Source organism: Aulonocara stuartgranti, assembly GCF_965226115.1.
Source record: "Aulonocara stuartgranti genome assembly, chromosome: 4".
NCBI lineage: Eukaryota > Metazoa > Chordata > Actinopteri > Cichliformes > Cichlidae > Aulonocara > Aulonocara stuartgranti.
Genome location: NC_138942.1, coordinates 10,666,642 through 10,689,564, shown reverse-complemented (window position 1 = coordinate 10,689,564; position 22,923 = coordinate 10,666,642). Strand labels below are relative to the sequence as shown.

The 22,923-nt window shown below is 38.9% G+C and overlaps 2 protein-coding genes across 6 annotated transcripts; both read left to right on the top strand.

Moving 5' to 3' along the window:
• The first annotated feature begins 1,980 nt into the window (after positions 1–1,980).
• igfals (insulin-like growth factor binding protein, acid labile subunit) lies at positions 1,981–13,272 on the top strand. 2 transcript variants are annotated; one of them, XM_082529015.1, is made up of 2 exons: positions 1,981–2,003; positions 11,129–13,272. In XM_082529015.1, the coding sequence occupies exon 2, from the start codon at positions 11,134–11,136 to the stop codon at positions 12,868–12,870; it is 1,737 nt and encodes a 578-aa protein (XP_082385141.1). In that variant the 5' UTR covers positions 1,981–2,003; positions 11,129–11,133; the 3' UTR covers positions 12,871–13,272. The 2 variants fall into 2 exon arrangements, with proteins under 2 accessions (XP_082385141.1, XP_082385140.1); XM_082529014.1 differs by lacking the exon at positions 1,981–2,003 and adding an exon at positions 10,928–10,991.
• A 610-nt stretch (positions 13,273–13,882) lies between these two features.
• On the top strand, positions 13,883–22,914 carry LOC309705697 (dynein axonemal assembly factor 8). Of its 4 annotated transcripts, none has more exons than XM_082531618.1 (28): positions 13,883–14,550; positions 14,638–14,739; positions 14,933–15,028; positions 15,113–15,232; positions 15,315–15,417; positions 15,494–15,599; positions 15,676–15,915; positions 16,003–16,221; positions 16,304–16,448; positions 16,518–16,703; positions 16,795–16,935; positions 17,772–17,963; positions 18,068–18,175; positions 18,311–18,455; positions 18,536–18,842; positions 19,074–19,153; positions 19,320–19,474; positions 19,902–20,028; positions 20,156–20,287; positions 20,368–20,526; positions 20,657–20,959; positions 21,027–21,308; positions 21,417–21,511; positions 21,619–21,733; positions 22,071–22,273; positions 22,374–22,450; positions 22,526–22,595; positions 22,733–22,914. In XM_082531618.1, the coding sequence occupies exons 1-28, from the start codon at positions 14,464–14,466 to the stop codon at positions 22,799–22,801; spliced, it is 4,164 nt and encodes a 1,387-aa protein (XP_082387744.1). In that variant the 5' UTR covers positions 13,883–14,463; the 3' UTR covers positions 22,802–22,914. The 4 variants fall into 4 exon arrangements, with proteins under 4 accessions (XP_082387744.1, XP_082387746.1, XP_082387743.1 ...); XM_082531620.1 differs by having other exon boundaries at positions 13,884–14,550; positions 14,933–14,977; positions 19,071–19,153; XM_082531617.1 differs by having other exon boundaries at positions 13,884–14,550; positions 19,071–19,153.
• The last annotated feature ends 9 nt before the right edge of the window (positions 22,915–22,923 follow it).

Below are 22,923 nucleotides of genomic sequence, written 5' to 3'. Positions count from 1 at the left end.
AATAAATTCATAAAGAAAATAATCCTGCATAAAAAAAGTTAGCTGTGCATTAAACACACAGTATAGTGAAACCTTTATAAATCCACTTTAACATAATGCTGGCAATACAAGTATCCAGTGTGTTGTAGAGGAGGGGCCTTAACACATTAACATTAGGAAAATCTTGTTTTTTCCCCAATAAAATGATATTTATTTGAATTAGTTTCACTTCATATTTGTTATCTGATTTTCTAATCAAAAATCACCAGCAATGTAATAAAAAATAGATTTTTACCACTTTTAATAGGAAAGGAAAGAACAGACTCATGGCCCAAACTATATGTTGACCATGCAGCATTTTGACTTTATAGCATCCATCACCAAAATAATGAAAACCTGTTTAGGGTTAGATTAACATCCACATGTTTTTTTTTACATATCTACTGAGGGTTAACTCAAAACAACTATGAGGCCAAATGCATGCGTGCAACTTCAGCTTTGTGTAGCACGTGACAACAACCTAACCAGTATCCTAAAAAAAAGTCAGTGCGACTCAATGAATGCATCAAAAAAGCTTATCCGATATTACTGTTCAGGATAGTGACATCAGCAGGCAACGTTCAGAATAAGTACTTTTAGACTATCTGATTAGTAACTGTTAGTATCTAAGGTCACACTAGCATATTCGCAGAATCTTGACTAAGACCCTCTCTCCTCATGTGATAATTTTCAACCTTATCATCAAGCTCACCAACAACAGGCTAATAGAACAGTTGACTGATGGTTTGAAACAGACTTACTCAGGTGCTCTGTGTGGCTTCAGCAGCAGACAAAAGACGCAATTATAAGAATGCAATTATACAATGAATGGATTGTGTAAGCCCTCTCTGCTTCCACACCAGTAGTGATACAATTCTTGGGGTTCATGAAATGTGCATTGCTGGACTAAAGGGAAGTTTAACATGTCTTATTCAATTACTCAGTTGATTTGACTTCTGACTGCAGAATCGGTTCCCATAACAATTACATGCATGAGGACATACATACAGTCATACATATCTTTTATGCGCACAGTAAACAGAGAGGAACTGTGCCAGTTTTTTTCCCTTGTGACTGCAATAAAAATAGGAGCCCAGTGAGAAGCTTCAGATGACAAGCTGTCGAGATTTCATAGTCGCTGACATGACAAAGTGAACAGGCTGCATATTCTGCTGCAGATGCATTCAATATGAGCTGATGCTTATTAAAAAAAACAGCTGATAACTACCTTTTATGAGTCATAAAGTGAGGAAATGTGGGCGATTTCTGTATTTACAGGAAAAATGCACTTGTGGCATTTAAATGAATACAATTGGTGTTTTTTAAGCAACAGCAATACAGTGAAGGTGTTCTTTGGTTTGATGTACCTGGAGGGCTGAGGCATTTTGAAATATGCTACACTATAGTTAAGTATTTATAGGTTCAGTTTAAAGAGCATTACAATACCAGTAGATGTTTACTGGAGTATTGTTCTCATGACAATTCCTTAATGCAAAGAAGTCATGCAGCATTTCTAATGAAAAGGCAGCTATGTTAATTGAGAAAGGCCAGAAAAGATCACAACACATTCAGCTGTGCTGCAGCCAAGCTAGACGTTAAACGAGGAAGAAATTTCCAATTGCAAAGCAACTTAGCCTAGATTGTTGTGGAGCAAATGAAACAGCACAATCTGAGACTTTCTGAAGGGAGGTACACAGAGATTAGGAATGTGGAGCTCCTCTGAGAGATGCCTAGACAGCAGACAGAGACACAGGGAAGTCTTTCCTCTAGCTCAAGTCAAAAGAAAGGTCATTGTGTTATTTTGGGGATAGGCACAGTTGAGATACTCTAATTACCTCAGAGAAGCAATGCAAAACCTTTGGAGTTTGTGATAACTTGGGTTCATAGTGTTTTACCTTACTAATGAAAGTTGCTTTATTTCAGCTCCTCTACCAAATTTTGGGTGTTGTATTCCTGCACACTGAAGATTTGATTCAATCATAACGGTGAGTGCTGCTGTTTATGTTTTTTGTGCATAAAAGTAAGATAACATAATGATGTCAGTGTGAACGTAATAATTGTAAATTCATTAATTTACCTAAAAGTTAAGATTTCACTAAATATGGAATTAACTGTATTATAAATGCATACTTGTGTTGTGCTTTCATGAAGATTTAAATACAGTTTTCTATCAGCCTTCTTCGTTTGTCCTACAGAGACTTACAAGACTTACATGAACCATTTTAGTTCTTTAATCCTCAAAGACCAGATTGCTTTTTCTTTACTCCAGTATTTTAGTGAATGTTCTTGCTTGTCATCTACTAAGAGATTTCAGTCAATCCAAAGAAAAGCATACGTGTGACTGTGAGATAAGTACACCTGGACCTCCTGTGTTGTTTGCGTGTTGGTCCCAAGTCACATATGAAATTCTAAGGAAAGTAAGTTTAAAAATATTACAGCTTTAAGATTTATATTTGATCGTTTGTTTCCCCACCTGTCCTTCAAACCTTGCTTATCCTTGGACCCAGGAACTGCCAAACCACTCCAGGTCCTTTTGGAATCCTTTTACAGACAGATTCCTTTTATTGTAGGGTCTACCTTACAATATAAAGAACATATAATTTTTTTTATAGTTTGTTACTTCTGAGCTTGAGTTGTTCCTCAGTTTGGGTGCACTTTAAATGGGCCAAGTCATTGCTGTAAAGGTAAAAGAGACACAAAAAGAAGCTTGGACTTTAAAAGTCCCTCTATTTCTGTTCAGCCATGTCTAACAATACCCTCTTGTACTTCAGCTGTAAGCACAGCAATTTTTAAGCATCTACAGAAACCATTTTATTTCTGAAATCTCTCCTTGAATGTACCCATGACACTTAAAAAACAAAAAACAAAATGAAGTCCTTTGGAAGCAATCTACCCTAATTGCATACTTAATAATAAATTGCAAATTATGAATCTAGCAATTATGTAAAATGAGAGTAAATGTAAATGTACATAAACTTAGAGCACTTGAAAATGTGTCTGATCCTCTGCGGAGTGCTTAGTTAATCAAGAAATGGCACAGAGAGGGGAGTGACAACTGAGAGCAAGCTGATGAATTTCAAAGTCCTCTGCAGCTTAATAATATCAGTGACTTTGAAAATGAATGCTTGGGAACCCTTTGGTTCACAAGAAAATTAAACCGGCTCCCAAATTATTCTGCAAGCTCAATCAAGGCATTCATCGATCCATTTTCTTAACCATTATTCCAACGAGGGTTGTAGAGGGGTTGGAACCTTTTTTTTTAGCTAACACTGAGCAAGAGGTGGAGTACACGCCATCACGAATTCTGTAAAATCAGCCAAGGCTACATGCTATTGTGTTTTATTTCATGGTTTACTTTTCCACTTGTACTAAAATTCAAACTTTCCAATAATTTGACATACTACCTTCAACACAACTCAATTCTGAATTGCACGCGGCCCATTAACATATATCTACTTACAAAGCTTTTCTGTCACCTGCAAAGACATCTTGTGTGTCTTTATGAGTTGCTCACAAAATATCATACCTCTCAAATATCTAACCTCATTAATTAAATGCCATTTCATGTACTGTTCAATCTAATGACAATGTAAATGAATGCCTAAATGAAGCAGGTAGTTACAGTAATGCAAAAGCCACCCTTGTCATTTATGTCTAAACTGATATACTGCCGTCACTTTAACACACTGACAAAGCTAGCAATGATATGTACCCCATTTCTGCAAAGTCCTCTGCAGCTTAATAATATGGACTTAAAAATGTCATATGATGTATTAATTTAATTTCCTTCATTTCTGTGTCAGCTGATCTTTTTTCCATTTACTGGTGGCAGTTCATTTGGGTTGCAGACATGGCATATAATTTTTAGGTCCTTTTGTGCTCGGAGACAGGCTTCACCTCTTTATCTCATTTCTTTCTTTCACACCCGTTCCATGAAAGGTTTCTCACCTTTGCTTTGGCAGCCTCACAAAAGTCCTCTGTGATGGTTAAGCAGCAAAGTCACATAATAGACCCAGCACTATAAAATTCTTGACTTTATTTTGAAATGTAGCAGGCCATCCTTAGAGCAAAATTAAAAAACAAACAAACAAAATAACATATCAGCCAACTTCTATTGATCCACACACTTAGAAAGGGAATTTATTTTGATGATAATTTATATTTTAATTCCCTACAGTTCGCTCTAAGAGTTAAAGAAAACAAAACAAAGATATTTCACTGCATGCATATGAAATAAGAAGGAGAAAAACCGCGTCCCTACACTGCTCATTAACAATAAGTGACAGCAGCCCATTACAGTAACAATTCTCTTTCAGGAGAGAAACAAAGCTAGAAAATTACAGCCCCAATAAAACAAGACGGGAAAAAGCAGCTTTATATTTCTCCAGAGGAGCATAGCAGTTGGCAGAATTCAAAAGGCAGAAACAGAACCCATGTTGTCAGCAAAAACGAGCTCTTCTGCAGTGAAACTACTGTTGGACTAGTTAATAATTCATTTATCCACTGTCTGTAAGGAATTCTGACTGTAAAGTAAATCTGAAGAAAAAGAAGCGCATGTTGCGAGTTTTTACCAATCTAAACTGCTTTGAGATGCTCTTAGTTTTTCCCAGTAATCCCAGAATAACATCTCTTTATCCAGACATTAGGCAATTCAACTGCTGAGGCCCAGTTATTAAAGTTTTAAATAAAGTAGTAATGGATTGTTTTGGAATTAACCTCTTTATTTGATGAGGTGCCACTATTTTGGGGCCTGAAAAAAAGTTCAAATCAATGGGCCGTTTTGGTTGCTTTGTTTCAAGAAAGACCTCAAGGATGGTCTATGGGCTTGTTAATAGTATAAAGACATACTACGTTTCCTTATATGAAGGGCATACTAAGAGTGAGTATATTCACTCTGAAATGATTAGCATGCTGCACAGCTGTATCACAACAAGAAGGTCTTCTGTTCAAATGCACTGGGTTGTTGGAGCCTTCACTGTGCCTGCATGGCTTCTCTCTGGGTACTCCAGACTCTTCCTGCAGTCCCAAAGTATGCAGTTAATGGGGTTAGTTTAACTGGTGATTGGTGTTGTCCACTGTTGTGAGTGTGAACTGGTTGCCCCTCTCTTTGTTTTAGCTCTGCAATGGATTGGCAAACAATGTAGAATCTTGCCTTTTACCCTTTAAAGCCCTCTCATGGCTGTATGATAAAGCCAAAGTGATATCTATGTGCTATAAGCTGTCTAAGAAAAGGAACTATTAAAATATTTCCATTGTCCCATAGGCACAGTGTTATTTTTTTTATTATTGACCTACACTTCTATCCACATTTATACACTCTACTGCCTTAAATGTAGAGCAGGAGCTGCGGGCTACAGACTGCTAACACAAAACCAGTTCTATTGTCTTGCCCTGACACACATTTTTGACTTGACCTACGTACAAAGACAGGAGTAGATAGAAAAGCATCTTACGTGTTTTACCACTTCAGGAATATATATTGTTTATAAACTGTAAGACGACCACTGAAGCATCTCAACATTGTTGTTGAAGATTAAATAAAAGGCATGTCAGGAAAGTTTGCAGGACCAACTGAAAGAAGGAAACTGCCACGCGTGAAGGTTTCTTACTGTAGTGTGACAGGTCCAAAGATATAGTAAATGTCACAATAGCGATGAGGACTTGAACGAGAGAGACAGTGCAAAGAGTTTTTGTTGTTAAGAAGTATGAAGATAAGAATGTAGAATTATTTTCAAGGATGCAGTACAGGAAATTGTTTGATTCTGGCAGAAAGCTTTGAAAGGCGCCAATTTCACTGTCAATTGGAGAACTGATGTGACATGCACAAACACGCTGCTAAAGTTGCTGAGTAAAGGTAAAGTTTTGGCATTTTTTAGGGAAATGTCTCCTCAAAAAAATGAACATGAACTACCAGAAGACACTCTCCATTAATAATAGCATGTAGGAAAAAAACACAATCAAGATCGGGTCTGCGGCAACTTTTCAAAGCCAACTTTTAGGAAGCATGCCGAAATTGCAGACAAGCCGACAACTAACATTAGACAAAGGAGATCAATGATATGTCACTATTAATGTTGCTCCACCTGCGTCTGGCCCACAGGCCTCCAAAATTGGACCACAATACAAGTGAACCCACTGCAAATCAAATCCATACCCTTCAAACAGCATTCACCAATGCATTTGAAAGGGAGGTAATTACAAAGTCCTTATAATGTTTGATATGTAGCTTTATTAGTAATATATAAAATAGCTAATATACCTTTATATTTCCATTTTTGGGTTACGCTGGTCACATGAAGTTGCATTTACTCATGTGAAGATAAAAAAAAGGTATAAATGAAGAAAAAAATGAATGAGAGACCTAAATGAAGCTTCAGATTATCTGCATTTCTACAGGGATTCAGGAGCTGCTTTTCTTCCCTCCTCTCAATGAGATCCAGGTCTCTTCCCAGTTGCCTAATTCACACAGACATTAGTGTTTGGTTGTGTCTCTTTCACCTGTCTTCTTCAACTGACATTGTCTAGCTGTTTCAGTTTCATCCTGGATCCCCTGAGCATAGCTAAATGGGCAGGATGACAGTGAGGGGAAAAAAATGAGAGCGTTTCAATGGAGTTTCATTTCAATTCAGAGCTTTTTCTTTGATGATATATAAATTGACATGTGTGATAGCAGTTTACTATAAATCAATTTAACCCTGAAGTAGCCAAACTATTTTTTCACCTTGTCAGGATTCTTGTCTATCACTGCAAAACATTTTCTTTCTTTAATAAATAGAAATAGAAGGGCATCAGGTGTAAAAAAAAGCAACAAAAAAAAGCATTTAAATAAAAATAAAAAGCATTTAAATAAAAGCTTTTGCAGCAATAAATCTTTAAGTACTCGAGGTCTGCTAGCCAAGGTTTACTGCAAGGCATTCATTATAATGTTAGATAAAATATACTTGTCGCATCTTGTACATATTGACAACAGTTCTAACCAAAAACCTCATTTGGATTCATGACTCTATCAGACCTCTTACCCCTGATTTTCAGTCTAAGCCTCGTCTAATCTGGTATACATAAACTTTTGTTTCATTTCCCTTCCTTAAGGATGGCTTCTTGGCAGCCACCCTTGACATTAGATGGATCAGCTAAAGCCTGTGATTCATCTCTCACGTCATGTGTCTGGTTTCTTGCTTGATCATTTCTATTTCTATGGACATAATCTTCAGATACTGTTCATCTGCTGTACACATTCATTTAGGTCTGATACGTTTCAGCAAATAGCTCTTTAGAAATCACCTTGTTGGTGCAAAAATACAATTTTATATATGTCAGAGTGTGTTATCTTAAACTAAATATATGGGAACAAAGTATATTTTTGTAACAGGCGGCATGTAAAAAAGCATAGATAGGCATTCGATTGGCTATGGCAGCACACATCCAACGGTTACAATGTTACAATAGAAATCTAATCTGGGTCCTCAGCTGCATGATTTGGTCACATCATCACAGTCAATTACCAAAAAATGGCCAGTTCCAGCAGATTCCAGATGTGGACACTGAGTCATTGAATTCTCTTTCCTCCTTGAAAGCAGCAAGTTGACTGTGAGCCCTGGGTGTTATTAATAGCCACTGCAGGGGTGTTGAGGGTCTTTTTACTGTCAAAGGGTGAGGTGGCAGCGCTTTCAGAGCAGTACTGAACCAAAGGCAACTGAACAATGATTTAAACTCAGATAAAACACGTTTCTCTTTTATTAATTTGTTTTTAAAATGTAAAGGGAGGAGTGCAACAATCGACCAGAGGATGGCAGTGTTGACTGTCACTCCATATGAAGCTCTTATATATGTTTATCGTTATGTGTCGCTCCAACTTTAATCAGAGACAAATCAAACAATTTGGGTCACTAAAGTCTCTCCACTTCCCTAATAGCAGATTATAAGAATAAGAAAAGAGATCAGTTATTTAACCTTTCTTTAGTAGTAAAAAGTTATTTCCCTGTTACAGCAACAGAGCACAGAAATGAAAATACTCCTTTTGGCTGTTTTCCACTGTGTTATGTGCAACAGATGAGAGCAGCAGGAGGGTCCAACATTATTCATGTCCTGAGGCCCACTACAGCAGCACAGGAGGAGTAATCTTTGGTTTTACAGCTTGTTTTTTTCTTCTTCTTTTGATAGAGCTATTTCTTCACCGAAGTTACTACATTCAGCTGGTTTTTATGTACTTCTCTTAGACTCGTTTTAGAATTCTGGTGGTTTTTGTCTGTCATTGCTTTTCTAAAATGAAGCAGTTAATACCGCACACAGTCTTTTTAGTGTTGGCTTGTCACATAGCGTTTTATGTTTGAAAAGACAACAAGATAAGTTGTGTGGTTTCAAAGGTGAATCAGCTTGGACTGTGAATTGAATACCAGCCAATTAAACAAAAAAACACAGAGAAAAAACAAAGTACTAAAGTCTGAGTCATAATCACTTTAACAAGCACAGCAACAAATTTTCATCTTCACTTGCTAAATAGGCATGTTTAATTGTTTTTTACTGTGATGTTGAAAAAGTGTAGGTCATTGGATGGGATGAGAGTGACTAGATATATGTGTTTTACTGTTAATGATGTACAATAGACAGATAGATGGACAGGCAATGTAGAATAGTATATATTTCCAAAACAGTTAAACCTAATAAAAATCCCTGAAAACCCAGTTCAGTTTAAACTTGTATGATTTCTGTATCCAGATAATGACAAAAGTCTAAGTTAAACAGGCCTAACATAGCTGCAGCAGGATAAGCCTGTGTGTTCATTAGCTACAGTGTATGTGTTCTAATACTTTATCTCTCTAACTGGCAATCTCAATTATTGGCAGAGTAACAGAATTAATATTAGTTTTAACTCGGATCAGCATCCAGCTGCTTAATTTAGATTGACTTCTTGCTTTCTAGCCAATTTATCTGCTGCTAAACAATTAAAAAAATGTATATAGAGTTATTTGAGAAAATTATTCTTCCTTAAACAAGACAAAGCCCAGTCAAAATACTACAACCACAGCGACAGGCTTTCCCGCTCACTATTAAGATGCCTCTCCTCCACCAAGTGAGCTCATAGCAACCGACCAAGCTGGAAACCTCTGTGTATGCCACAGAAGGAGCCAATCAGAGGTGTTTGTCAGCGATGCAAAAATCAAAGAACAGCTCGCTGCAGCAGCCATTCTCCAAGTTTTTTTTTTCTTTTCATGTCATTTAAAAGAAAAAAAAGAAAGAAATTGACTTCAGAACGAGAAAGCTGCTTTCCACGGTTGATCTAGTGAAGCCTAGAAAGACACAGCAAAATCCATAGATCTGCTTATCGCTGCTGCTCATACTCTATTAAGCATTAACCATTTTGGTTAGTATAGGAAAGGCTTCCACAGATGAAGACAGTGCTGTTTGACCAAGATTAAAACAGCAAACCAGCAGTGCTCTCTACTGGCAAGAGAACGTTTTAATGCTGTTTATCTCTGTACACTCTGCAGCCTTTATCAGAGTTGCAGGCATGACAAAGGTTTCAGTCAGGACACATGATCCTTTCATATGAGAAATATGGAGTGCATTTCTTTTCAGCGTGGGACATAAAAGTATTATTATATACCTAAAAAACGATGTGTAAACTCTAACTTTGTGCCACATGTATTAATCAATACAAATGTCTATTAAAGATCATTTAAAAATGTGTATTTTAGATCAAATATAAAATAAGACTACAATACACACACCAAGCTCCATCTGATTTAGATGAATGCTGGAATAAACATAACTATCACTGATATTAACATATAAATCTGCCAGATGTAATTATCAACAACTGAAGAAGGCTGTGCTGCACATCACGTACACTTCTTAACAGATAATATTTTGCCTATTTGTGGAATGCAGCAGTGGACAATATTTAGCAAATAGTCACTATATATGTAATATAATGTGTCTTCATATTGTTAAAAATTCAGTGTTGGAAAATCACCCAATTAAATTAAATCAAATGAATGAGTAAGCACACAGTACTATCTAGATTTGCTTGGCCTTCAGAGCTTTAGCATGGTTCTCTAAAGATCTCAGATATGAGGAAAAAGAGCAAACACAAAGTTAGTCATTACAGCCATTGATAAGGAAATTGACCTCTGGAACTGACCCCATCCTACATTATGAACTTTGTGAATGAAGCATTTCTGGCACTGCTGTCAGTTTCTATGTCACATGCAGCTTTTGTCAAAACACATACATCTTAATTTTTTTCAAATATAACAGCTTTGTTCCAAAAGTATTGTTCAATAACAGATGACAAAATGTTATTGCATATTTAATATGCATATGATGTATGCTTCCAAGTTTAAGTTTGGAAGTGAAATATATGTTCAGTCAGTTTATCCTTAGACAAATGTTCCTTTGATAATGGGTTACCTATAAGCAGGAAAAAAAAAAAAAAAAAACTGAAAAACATCATAAATTCAGTCAATGGCTCAGTGCACTGTGTAATCTTATCTCTTTAACACTGTATCTCAGTTAAAATCTACAGTAAATGCACTCAGTGGCATGACTCTGCCAGCCACCTGGGCTGACAATATTTTAGAAAGCTTACAAAGAAATGAGATACATAAAAAGAGAAATTTCAGCACAGCAAAAACCGCAGAGAGGAATGGAAAGTCTAAAATATTCTCATTTTGCAGACTTTGTTATTATTATGCTATTATTATGACACTGAAATGATCAGTATTGATGCTGGGAAGAAAGGTTTAGAAAGCCCAACTGAAAATTCTAAGAAAAAGTACATGAATAAATGTACTTACTAACAACTCTGACGGAAATGAATGGGTTAATGGTGCAGAAAAAGTAGACCTGACCAAAAAAAAAAAAAGAAGCTTGGGGGCTTGGTGGACTTTTCATTCAACATACAGTTGCACAAGGATCAGTCATTCACTATTACACAGGTTGTCTGCCTTAAATCATGACCTCTGAAACTCAAGGTAAATCTTTTCTGGCCTTTAACTATTAACAATTTTATAATTTAATGTTTATTTCTTATTTCTTAACCATATTTTGCATTCTATAATGAATTTATGTATTACATTTTTATATTTACATGTTAATATTCTCTCCACAGCTAGTATGCAAATCACTGCTCTGATGGTAGTCTGGATATTGGGAACATCACTGGTGTTTCCACAGCCAGACACAGCAGCTACAGAGAAGGTGGCTGAAGATCCCATTCCCTGCTCTAAGGTGTGCACCTGTCAATACGATGATTTCATCTCGGAGCTCAACATGTACTGCAGTTTTCACAACTTCACACAAGTACCAACTGACATGCCACCATCCACTTATTCTCTCTGGCTGGATGGCAACCGGTTTACAACGCTCCCAGCCGCAGCTTTTCGGGATTTGACCAACCTGGACTTTTTAAATCTTCAGAATGGCCAGCTGACGACTATTGACCCTCAGGCTTTCAAGGGCCTTGGGTCACTAGCACATATGCACCTTGAGCGGAATCGCCTCCGGGTATTACCAGGTACAGTCTTCCAGAATACACCCAACCTTGCTTCACTTAGTCTGCATAACAACCAACTCAGTCGCATTGAGGAAAGACTGTTTGCAGGACTCTCACAAATGTGGCTTCTTAACCTAGGTTGGAACTCATTAACGGTCTTACCTGAGACAGCTTTCCATGACCTGCAAGGTCTGCGAGAGCTGATACTCGCAGGAAACAGACTTGCTTACTTGCAGCCACAGCTCTTTCAAAACCTTGGTGAGCTCAAAGAGTTAGATTTGACAGGAAATTACCTGAAGGTGATCAAAGCCAACGTGTTTCTTAAACTAACTAAACTGCAAAAGCTTTACCTGGGACAGAATCAGATTTTAACAGTGGTCCCCAGAGCTTTTGCAGGCATGAAGTCACTTAGATGGCTGGATCTGACAAACAATAAAGTGACTTCTCTACATGATGACACCTTCCTTGGCCTGCACAATCTCCATGTACTTCGCCTTTCTCACAACTCTATCACTGGAATTAGGCCTAGAACTTTCCGTGATCTGCAGTACCTAGAAGAACTAAGACTGAGTTACAACAGGATTAGAAATCTGGGGGATAGGATCTTCGAAGATCTTGGCCATTTAGAGGTCCTAGAACTAGAACACAATCAAGTGCAGGAAGCACACGTGGGGGCTTTCACAGGCCTCTCTCATGTGGCTGTCATTAACCTTTCTGGAAGCTGCTTCCGCACTCTTCCAGACCAAATGTTCAAAGGTCTGCCAAGGCTTCACAGCCTACATCTGGACAGAGGCTGCTTAACTAAGATAACAACTCAAGCTTTCAGAGGACTGTCTGGTTTAAGGAGGCTATTTCTGCAACGCAACAATATTTCTGTTGTGGAACACCAGAGTTTTGTGGATATGGTAGGCTTATCGGGACTTGATCTGAGTTCCAACAAGCTGGGTGCTCTCACCACCCATACATTCTCTGGCCTCAAGAATTTGGAGTACTTGCTGTTGTCCAACAATGAGTGTAGACAGTTTTTGCAAAATGGCACAAGGCAGATTCTTCCAAGGCTGCGCTACCTAGACTTGAGAGATAATGCCTTAACAAGCTTGGCCCCAGACTTCTCTGATAATATAGAAAAACTATTACTGTCTGGAAACAGGTGGAAATGTGACTGCAGCAACCTCCCACTTAGAAACTACGCGTTGAGGAAGTCACAGGTGATTCCTCGGCTAGTGGAGACCCACGCAGAAGGTGAAGAGCCTGATACGACAATCACCATATACAACAACATCACATGCACCAGCCCACCTCGCCTAGCAGGTCAGGACTTACGGGATGTGGACGGTGAACACTTCCAAAACTGCTAAGCTGCACTACAAAGACAGTTTTATGGAGCTGGTTGGTTAAAATTCTGCTATCAGCATTAGCATTTCAACATTGTAAATTACTTAAGTTTGATTTGAACATCAAAACTGCAATACTGAAATGTGTTTCATGTTCTTATATAGCTATTAACAGATAAGCTCCTGCCATCTCATGCTTTTACAGAAAATGCTATTTGTTTCTAAACATATCTGGATTCTCTTCAAAGGAAATCCCATGAAAACCAATATTTCTTTTGCTTCATTAGATGTGTTAAATATGTGGTTGTGGTTGAATGTGATGACAGTTGGCAGATTGTCAACACTAGGAAAAACAAAATGTGATGCAGCAACTTCACAATGCTTTGTGACACATCAATTTATGTTAGTATTAGAGAGCATGATGGAATGTGAAGAGCTCAATTTGTAATACCTTTGCTGAAGTGCTTCATATGGATATGAGTTTGCCTGAGATATTTAATAAAACATTTCAAATGTGCAAATGTGGTTCATTGACTTTTGCTAAAATAGTTATAAAATGATCTGTAACACAGATAACTTAACTTTAGCACAGAACGTATTAAGATTATGATAAGGCCCGACAGTACTTTAATTGCAGTAATTTCAAGCAAAGTAAAATAATAATATTAATAATTATCATCATCATCATCATCATGGGCCTTTGAAATTTGAAGAAATGTTTGAACATGAATAACTCAAAACATTTCACAGATTAAATCCTGGCATTTTCACTGGCCTGGCTTACCACAAAAATGAAACAGGATCTGTAATTTGGAACAAATGCATCAAAAATATTGGTTAGTTAAAATTAGAAAAAACATCAAGCAATCCTGTAAAATCGTATGAAGGCCTTGAAATAGTAGGTATAGTATGGCTATGCACAGCACCTGTAGGGGTGTCCAAATTCATAGCCTGCCCTGCATCCACCTGAGGACCCGGCCTTCGCGGTCTACGTGGGCCGGGTCCTCCGAAGTCCCGGTAGGCCGGAAGTGAGCGGCTGTGAAATTGGACGGTCTAGCCTTCAGTTTTGCGTCATCAGATGTCTCGGTGGAGTTAAATAAACTCAGCCGTCTGCTCCTTTCTGTCTAAAATATAACAGGACACTGGCGTAAATATTCGATCATCTCAGACTTCTGTTTAATCGGTTTTCTGTTTGACGTTTATTCAGCTGTATGAAAACTATAACTTTAAGCAATTTTAGCACGGTAGCTAGCAAACTAGGAAAATTCCTGTTTAAAAGGTCATAAAAGAGTGTTAGCCAGCATAAAAAGAACATTTCCCTATATTTAGAAAAGTTACATCCTGGTGAGCTTACCTGCCCTAACACACACACAACGCAACTTTGGAACACTATGCCAATTTAGTACTTGTTTGCTTTCACATTTTCGCGAAACTTTCGCGTTTCAGTATGGGAATTACTGGCAGCATTTGAAGGCAACACTGTTGTGAAGCTTCTCGTTTCCAATGGTAACCAAGAAGTACCCAGGGACTAGCAATTACACATTCAGCTCAAAGACACACCAACAACACAAAAAACGTTCTTACTTTAAATTAGTTTCTTTTTATACATTGTTATGAATGGATTTTAACCGTTCTTCGTGTTGGAATTCAATTTTGGAGAAAGTTAAACCAAATATTCCTACCATGGACTTTGACCTTTCACCTGTAAGTTGTGTTTTTAAACTTAAATCTTGCTAACGTCCGCTAATAACTATTTATTTACACAATTAATGCCGTTTTAACGTTGTATAGCCAGAGAAAGACGAAATCATCGCCATATATGAAAGACCAGCTGCTCTTTCCCTGAAGCTTCCTGAGGACTTCAACAGTTTTTCAGTAGATGCTGAATTTGAGGTCAGTGAATTTTTTTTTTTTATTCTTAATGATAGAAAAATCATGAAACCCAAGCAAACGAATGACTGATTATGATGACATGAATGATAATAATAAATACTCAATTTCCCTCTGTTTCTGTGATTCTGATTCTGAATGATCATTGTTATTTCTTATTTTTATTATTTTTATTTGTCTCGTTTCCCTCAATCAGGAGCTCCCAAAACCATTATCTGAAGAGATTTGCAAAACGATGGATGTTAGTGAAACTGTAGAAAGCAGTACATTAGCCTGTGTGGATGATGCTGAGGTGGGATATACTGGTCTGGTTAGAGCACAGCACCATAAAGCCACAGCATTTTAAATGTACTTTGTTTTCTTGTTATCATTAAAGGCGGGTGCTGGTGAGGATAATTCTGAGGTGTTGAATAAAGGAGTCAAGCTGAAGGCCTCTTTAAAACCAGACCTGGAAAATGTGAAATCCTATGATGGTTGCCCTGTTCTCTCACTTGCTGTAAGTTTGAAGAGTAGAAAAACATCATATGAAAGCAGTTATAAACAATGCAAGTAAATATTCTCTAAAAACTTACATTCAGAGCCTTGACCAGTGGGACTTGGATGATGCCCTTAAAAATCTAAAAGAGAACAAGCTGTCTTTGCAACCCCATGTAACAGTGGCACCCCTGAAAACGCATCAAGGTAAGTCATTATGAAACGATTCACTGAGGCTGTAGTGATCGATGACAGGTTTATGAACTGAATCTTTGTTTTGCAGGTGGTGGCACAGACAAGTTGCAGGAGAATATAATGGAGAAATTAGCTGCTTTCTGTAAGAATCAGACTGCGTCTGTGTTAGAACCTGTGAGTCCAGACTCCGACAAGTAAGTCATATCACTGCCCAGGATCCGTGAGCCTTTAAAGATAATATTATTATAATAATCGACCTTTTTCTTGCAGAGAAAATAGAATGTCGAGCAGATCAGTGGAAAAGTGCGGAATAGATTTGCAGTTAAGCCACCGGGAATGTTCCACTGTTTATATTGACCTGCGTTGCCCTGATCCCTCAGTAAAACCAGCAAGAACATCCCCAAGTCTTCCATCAGAGACGTCAGCCAAACACAACAACACTCACCAGAAAACATCACCTGCAAAGAAAAACAATTTAAAAGTGCACCGTGGATTGCATATGGGAGGCAGGTAAATACATCCTGCGTCAGGAACGTTGGTCACACTTCAGTTGTGCTTGTTTTCTTTATGCTCATGTTGTCATTGCTGTGCTTGCAGGGAAGAGACTGGAAAGAGTATGTTGCTTAAAAAAGTAAGGGAGATGAATAGAAATGAGAATAAATATCCTGATAAACGTATGCGTCATCCAGAGCTCGGCGTGGAAGCAAGCACAGATGTTAAGTCAGAACATCTGTGGGTAGATAAACAATCCGAACCTGAAGTGGAAAGCCCACAAACTGTTTTAGGAAGTTTAGTTAAAGAACCAAAACAGCAGAGGTATGGAGTTTGTTTTGTTTGCCTTTATTTGTATTAACTCTTATAAACAAATATGTTAACCGCGATGATGACGAACTATTAGGGACCAACTGAGACGACGGGTTAAGAAGGCGTCTCACCATGAACAAGCCCAGGAAACTCTTAGGCAGCTGGAAAAACATTGTCCAACCAAATCTGTGTCCGGGAAGCAGCCAGCTGCCGAAATGACTGATGTTCTCTATGAGTTTGTAAGTGTCACTTAATTCAGAGTAAATGCACAGTGCATTTCCCTACACTTACTACTTCCCATTTTTCAGGAAGCATCTCATCAAGAGCCAATCAGCACACTACCAGCAGGTATTGAAAGTAAGGGCTCCATGCTGCTGAAAGTCAACCTCTGCAGTCCTGGTGTGATAGAAGACAGAGGACATGGGAAGAGAAAATATCCAGCTGCAACCAAATTGCACATCTATAACACTTTAGTGGCATGGTTTCTGTCTCTGGTTAGTGGACAGTGGCTTCTATCTTCTTATGTTAGCCATACTGTAGTTTGTTTTTTTGAGTTCTTTCCCCTCTGTGTTCATGTTTTGTCAGGTCGGTTCAGAGCCACGTAGCAGTGAAGACAAGATCAGTGCAAAGGTCCCATTCTGGGTTGCAGGACTTCACCAGCTGTGGACAGAAGATGGACTGGCTTTGCATGTTTTAATTGTGGCTCGTCACTGTTATCCAGCAAGGGTACATGCAAAACAAAAGAGGAAGAAATTACACACACAAAAAAACATTTAAACTGCACAAAACTGATCTTTTAAATTCTGATTTGAGCCAATTCAGTCTGTGGCCTAAATCAGACACAGGTCTGTATATAGTTTGCAAAGATTGTAGGTACATCATGAGTTCAGACTGAACAGTAAAATCAGAATTCATGTCACCGGTCTCTAACCTGACCTGAGAGTTGAGTGGAGATGTGCTGGCAGACACAGTTCCTTTTTTGTAATTACCCCCCTGCAACTTTTAGCTAAAACTTTCACCACCAGGATGCAAAATTTTACCAGCGACTCTTACTGCTTTTGAGACTTCTTTGAAGCTAACTTAGTTCCTCAAGAGGCTCTACCCTTTCCCAGATTGGCATTGTAAAATGCTTGTAGAAGTTTTTTTTAATGCTTTGCCTGCTTAAATAAAGGATAAAGTGACATGGTACTTGGCATGACATGAAAGTATGGCCTGGCTCTAGTTCAGCTGCACAGGCTATCGCTTCAACAAAGTGGTCTGATGTTTTGGATATAAACTCGTTGTGATTATCTTTTCACATTAAAACATTTTTTAGCTATTTTTTTGGAAGGAATTTTATTGTCAGAGTCAAGATTCTCCTTCCTTTAACGGCATCCTGACACCTAATACAGAAGTAATAGCCACTGCATCAGAAACAGTATGTGAAAGCTTTGTTACTGAATGGGCAAACAAACAAAGGGATGTAAACCGTGGCTCAGATTTGAGTGCTAAGGCATGCAGTGTGAATGTAGCCTTTGTCTCATGAATTTGACAGTGACGCAGATCTCATATTTGTTTTCTAGAAACGGGACACAGACGTCTATGCACCTTTCTATAATAATGTCTGCAGGTTCCTCTCTGAGACCTCACTCACTGCAATTACCAGCTGGCTGCCTCACCTTAAAAACCTGTTGGACCAGCGACCCTGCACCTCTCCCATCCACCTCCCTTCATCTTGTTTAAATTGTTTTATCTCTGCCACCTCCAACCAAACGGTGGGTTGCTGCAGGAAGGTTGCTTTAAGACTCCCAACATCAGAGCACTCAGATGTTTTTCCTTCCTGCTCACTGTATTTTGTTTTTTGTTTTTTGTTTTTTAGGTCATAGAGAGGACATTTGGTCTAAGTCCAGGTTTTTACTGGCAGACAGTGGAAACTCGGGATCGTGCTTTTAAGGGGAAAGAGACCACACAGGAGGTGCACACAGAGGTGAGCGGGGTGTCTTTAAAAGTGCTATCTGCAGGAGTAATTGTGCTTTCTTTAACGGCTTTCTTTTGATTGCAGGAAGCACAGAGTCAGAGGAACAGCAGGGACTAAATTTATTTTTACTCGACTTTGTTGTAGGTGTCAGTTGTTCTGGGGTGCAGTGGCTTCTTTCAACATCCTCTTCTAACACACTACACCCTCCAGCTGGTCCTAGACTCAGGACTCGATGTGTGTGGTCTCCGGCTGCTTTATCCACCACAGGAGCTTCTGAGTGAGCGCTTTGGTAGGACATAACTAATACCATCTGTGCTTAAAGTTACTCCACTTGGCCTGGATGCTTGTTTTTTTACTGATTAAAAAAAGCCTTTGAAAACGTCTCCTCTCATTCAGGTAGAACAGCGGGTAGTCTGAGAGACCATGAGCCCTGTCATCCCGTTGTTACTCTAGCAGTCCGAGGTCCTTATGCCCACTCCTTGTTGAAGGACATAACTAGCTCCTTAGATTCTCTGCGGCCCAAAAAGGCAGAAACCACTTCCAGCGATGGTCTACACTGCAGAGATCAAGAACCACCATTCATCTATTCACCCCAACTGGCCAGTCAGGTCCACAGTGAGCTGTGCCTGTGGTTTTCAGGAAGACTGCAGGGAGGAAGTGCACAGGATCACAACAGGTGTGTGGAAAATGTTCTTGAACTATGTCCATGAAGTTTTTTTTTTATCAAATAACTGATTATTGCACATTTTCCACCACCCTGGACAAATTCCAGGGTATTTATTACATTTAATTGATGCCATTAACTGATGGGTGTTGGTGTAATCCTGTGGGGATGACTGGAGCTTATTTTAAAGTGTTACAGTGTGATGTTTTTAGAATCAGCTACCTAACATTTTCTTTTTAGAAGTGTGCCTTCAGATGACAGAGCTGGAGCCATCCTGTCCAATCCAAGCAGATCATCTTCTTTCCTGTGTGCCACAACTAAAGGTATGATAATTCAGCAAGTCCAAACTGTCACAGTAGGGAAAATTTGTCAGTGCTTACCTTTCATTTTTAACTTTTATCATCCTGAGTCAAAGTCCTTGTTTGTATCAAGGATAAAAACATTTTACTTGAGTGGAGCTCCTCTTCTTTCTCTCCCTAATTTGTGTAGCTGATTTCCTCCTCTTGGTGTCACCTGTTGTTCCTCCATGCTGCTATGGCCAAGTGCTGGCTGTATGTGAACGCAGAGGCTTCAGTCTTAGAGGGCTGCAGAGACTGCAGGTTCATAGCCACGGGGCCTCCCTCCTGGGCCTCAGCAGCTTCCAGGTAGAAGAACCAAGACACTCGCTCAGTACACAGAGTCTTAGAGAGAGAAGCTCTAATCAATCAAATCTAAGCAAAAAAGGTTTTGAAAGTGATTGTCTTAGGTCTCAAGAATTATTCCTTCTATCTGTCTCAAAGGTTCATACTGAATTTGGAAAAAGAGCATTCAAATGCAGCTCTTTCCTGCTGGAATCAAATGAATTTAAGGCAGTTCAGGTTTCAAATGTTTTGCTTGAATAACCTGAATAATTAGTCATTATTATTGTACTGCTGTCCTTTGAGTTATTCTTTTTCGTGGTTAAATAAGGGTTAATAATAATAATAAAAATGCTAACAATAATAATAGAAGAGAAATATAATATGACTTTATTTTTACTCATAGGTACAAGTTAATCAGTAAAACATATAATAATATATAATTTGTTGGTAGGCATCTGTGTTCTGCAGTCCACCTGCTTCCACTCCAGATCAAAAAGAGCTAGAGCTGCCCTCTCACTGTCTCGTATTACTGCTGAGAAAAGAAAATGCATCGCGTCACAGTGTCGGTCTACCATCAGGTCTCAAAATCTGTCTCAACCCTATAACATAATTCATCTCTGTAACGTGAAATGTCAAAATGTGTGTCTTATAATGCTGGAAGTCTTTGCTGTCAACATAATCTCGTCCAACTGTCATATGTTTCAGTGCTAATGAAAGAATTCAAAGCTCAAAAGCTTCTGGGTTACATTCACTCAGGAAAGGATGGTGTTCACACATCAGAGCCAAGCTTGTGTTTCCACACTGTACCGATCAACAAGAACTTATTCCAAAACTTTGGTAAGCAGTTTATGGTCAGTACAGATACGAGAAGACGATCCCGTGCTGTAACTCTCTACTTATATATGTTTTCTTTGTAGTTAGTTGCATGTGGGCAGTGCCAAATCCCTCCAGTGTGATCCTGTCTCATCACAGGTGTTCATTCAGACCTGACATGGAGCAGGTAGTAGTTTTGACTCTGTGTGGGAAGGACTTGACCCAAGGCCTCAGCCTCCTAAACAGAGTGCTGATAGAAGAAGGTAGAAGTATCTGAGAGCACAACTAGCTAAACAAACCTCATTCTGAGTGATTTTTTTTGGCCTCATCACAATTCTTTTAATTACCTTTATTGTTTCTAATTGATTGCAATACTTTTTTTTAATGTTATAGGTGATGAACAACATGCTAGATTTAGGCTCCTCAGCCTGAAGTGGCTTCCTGTGCTGACTCGACTTCAAGCCCAGGAGCTGAGCCCGTATGAGGTGGGAGATCCGCTCTGCTACACCAGCATGGAAACGCTGATGTCTTCTCCAGCTCTAGTGTGTGCTTTGAGAGGATTTGCTGATTTTTCTTCGTTGAGGAAGCTCCTACCGCATGACTGTCCTCAAAGCCTGAGTGTCCTCATGTCTCCCACACCTGAAGTGGCCCTCAGACAAGCCTCCCTTTTTTTCTTCGAGCATGAAATGATTCCCGGTAAGTTTGTTGTTCTCTATGAAAGGTGCTCTCAGTGATACATCAGAGCTGCTAACTTTCTGTTCAGACCCACAGATGCTGCTCACCATGTGCCTGTTGAAACCACGAGCTTGGAATCACAGTCTCACTAAAATAGTCAGCAAACTTCAGCAGAGTGGCCTCACGTTGGTGGGCATACAGGTAGTGACCCATGACAAAAGTGGTGCTACTTCACTGCTGCGTGCAGAAAGTGGGCACAACCTGTGCTCTGGCCCCTCGCTGGCTCTCTGCCTTCAGGGAGAAAATGCTGTGAAGAGGCTGCTGGACATGCTGAGCCAAGAGGACTCTTCAATGTGGATGACCTGTCATGGTACGACCTACTTATAAGCTTCTGTGATCACTACCCTGTATACTCGTACACGAGAACAGGATTACCATGTAAGTATTATGTTTAAAATGTCAGTAACCAACGTTACAGGATCAGGATCGTATCAGCAAGCAATTATGGATGTAAGGAGGTTTTTTCCTGAGGGGCTCTGCTGTACTGAGACCAACACAATGAGACAGGAGCAGGTATGCTTGTTAAACACGGGACATGGGTAACCAGACTTCAAAGCCATCCTATGTTGAATACAAGGGTTGTAATTTTGGCTAAAAAACAGATGATTTGTTTTCCCCAGATACTCAGCTTATGTTCAGACCCATTAGCCTCCGTAGAGCGTCAGCGGAGCTGCACACTGACTCAAGCAGCTCAGGAAAGTCTTTCAGTCTCCTCTGAGTCACGACCAAATGGAGGTTCTGGTGTTTTCTTTAATATTTTATTTAATTATACGGTATTGTTGCTGACAAAACAGAGCTATGAGCACCTATGCCTTTTAATCATAACGCATTAGCCATGTACTCATATTAATGAATCCACATCTCCCCATTATTAAATATGACTCAGTTTAATTGACAACAGTGAACATTGCAGGGTTCACTAGTTATTTTTAAGCAAATATGTCCCTTTAAATGATTTATCTTTTTGGCAGAGGTTCTCTTGGAAAGGATGTTGAAATATGACTCAGTTCCAGGTAACCTTTGTAAGCTGTATGCAAACAAATGTTCTGTTTTGCTTGTTTGTTGGTACTAGGGTCCCTGAAGCACAGGCAAACAACCTGTCTGCTGATACCCTTGAACGCTACACCAGGCAGCCAAGTGCCTTCCCAACTGGAGATAGTGGAGCAGGTGCTGGGATCAGACTGCCATCTAATGGCAGGAAGGATGAGCATCCTAGATGATGAGCAGCAAAAACATATATCAGAGACACTTAAAGTGTCAAGCATAAGGGAGAAGGTGAGGAATGGGACCTTGATACAGGTTTATTTGGACCATAAATTCATGCAGACAGTGCAGTCAGATGCTGACTTTGGCTGTTTTCTTATGCTCTCAAAAGATCAACTCAACTCTTTGTCTCATCGTGGCTCTCCGAAGAGAAAATATCGCAACTGAGTTTGGCCTGATTCTTAAAAGGTATGGAGGAAAAACAAACTTGATAAACGTAGACTTTGTTTATTTATTTTTTTAAATTCTGCATTATTGCAACAGGATTTACAAGGAAAGGCCAGACCTGGAGCAAGTAGGGAAAAGCATTGTCTTCCCAGAAAATGAAAAAGAGGTACACCTGAAAAATATCAACTTTTGATTCTTTTTTATTCTTAATATATTTAAATAAACCACATCCTCAGCAGCTTAATAACCCTAACAATGTGTTAATATACATTTGAAGTTTGTTCATTTTATATTGTTTTCCAGGCTATGCTGCTGATATGCTACCTATTTGATACCTTGTCTTCTGAGAGCTGTGATGTCACTGTGCCATAAACATTCAAATGTGTGCACGTATAAGCATATTTTCCAAAGGTTGCTCCAAAAAGTGCATAGAAATTTATAGCTTTCACTTGTTTTACTTTTTAGATATTGTTCAATAAATATTTATTCAAAAA

What these genes read in the sequence shown, in the direction of transcription:
- LOC309705697 (XM_082531617.1), top strand. Translation starts at nt 14,464, where the DNA reads ATGGATTTTAACCGTTCTTCGTGTTGGAATTCAATTTTGGAGAAAGTT. An exon ending in AAAGAACCAAAACAGCAGAG is followed by an intron (nt 16,222 to 16,303) that starts GTATGGAGTTTG and finishes ACGAACTATTAG; the next exon opens with GGACCAACTGAGACGACGGG. An exon ending in TGGGCCTCAGCAGCTTCCAG is followed by an intron (nt 19,475 to 19,901) that starts GTAGAAGAACCA and finishes ATTTGTTGGTAG; the next exon opens with GCATCTGTGTTCTGCAGTCC.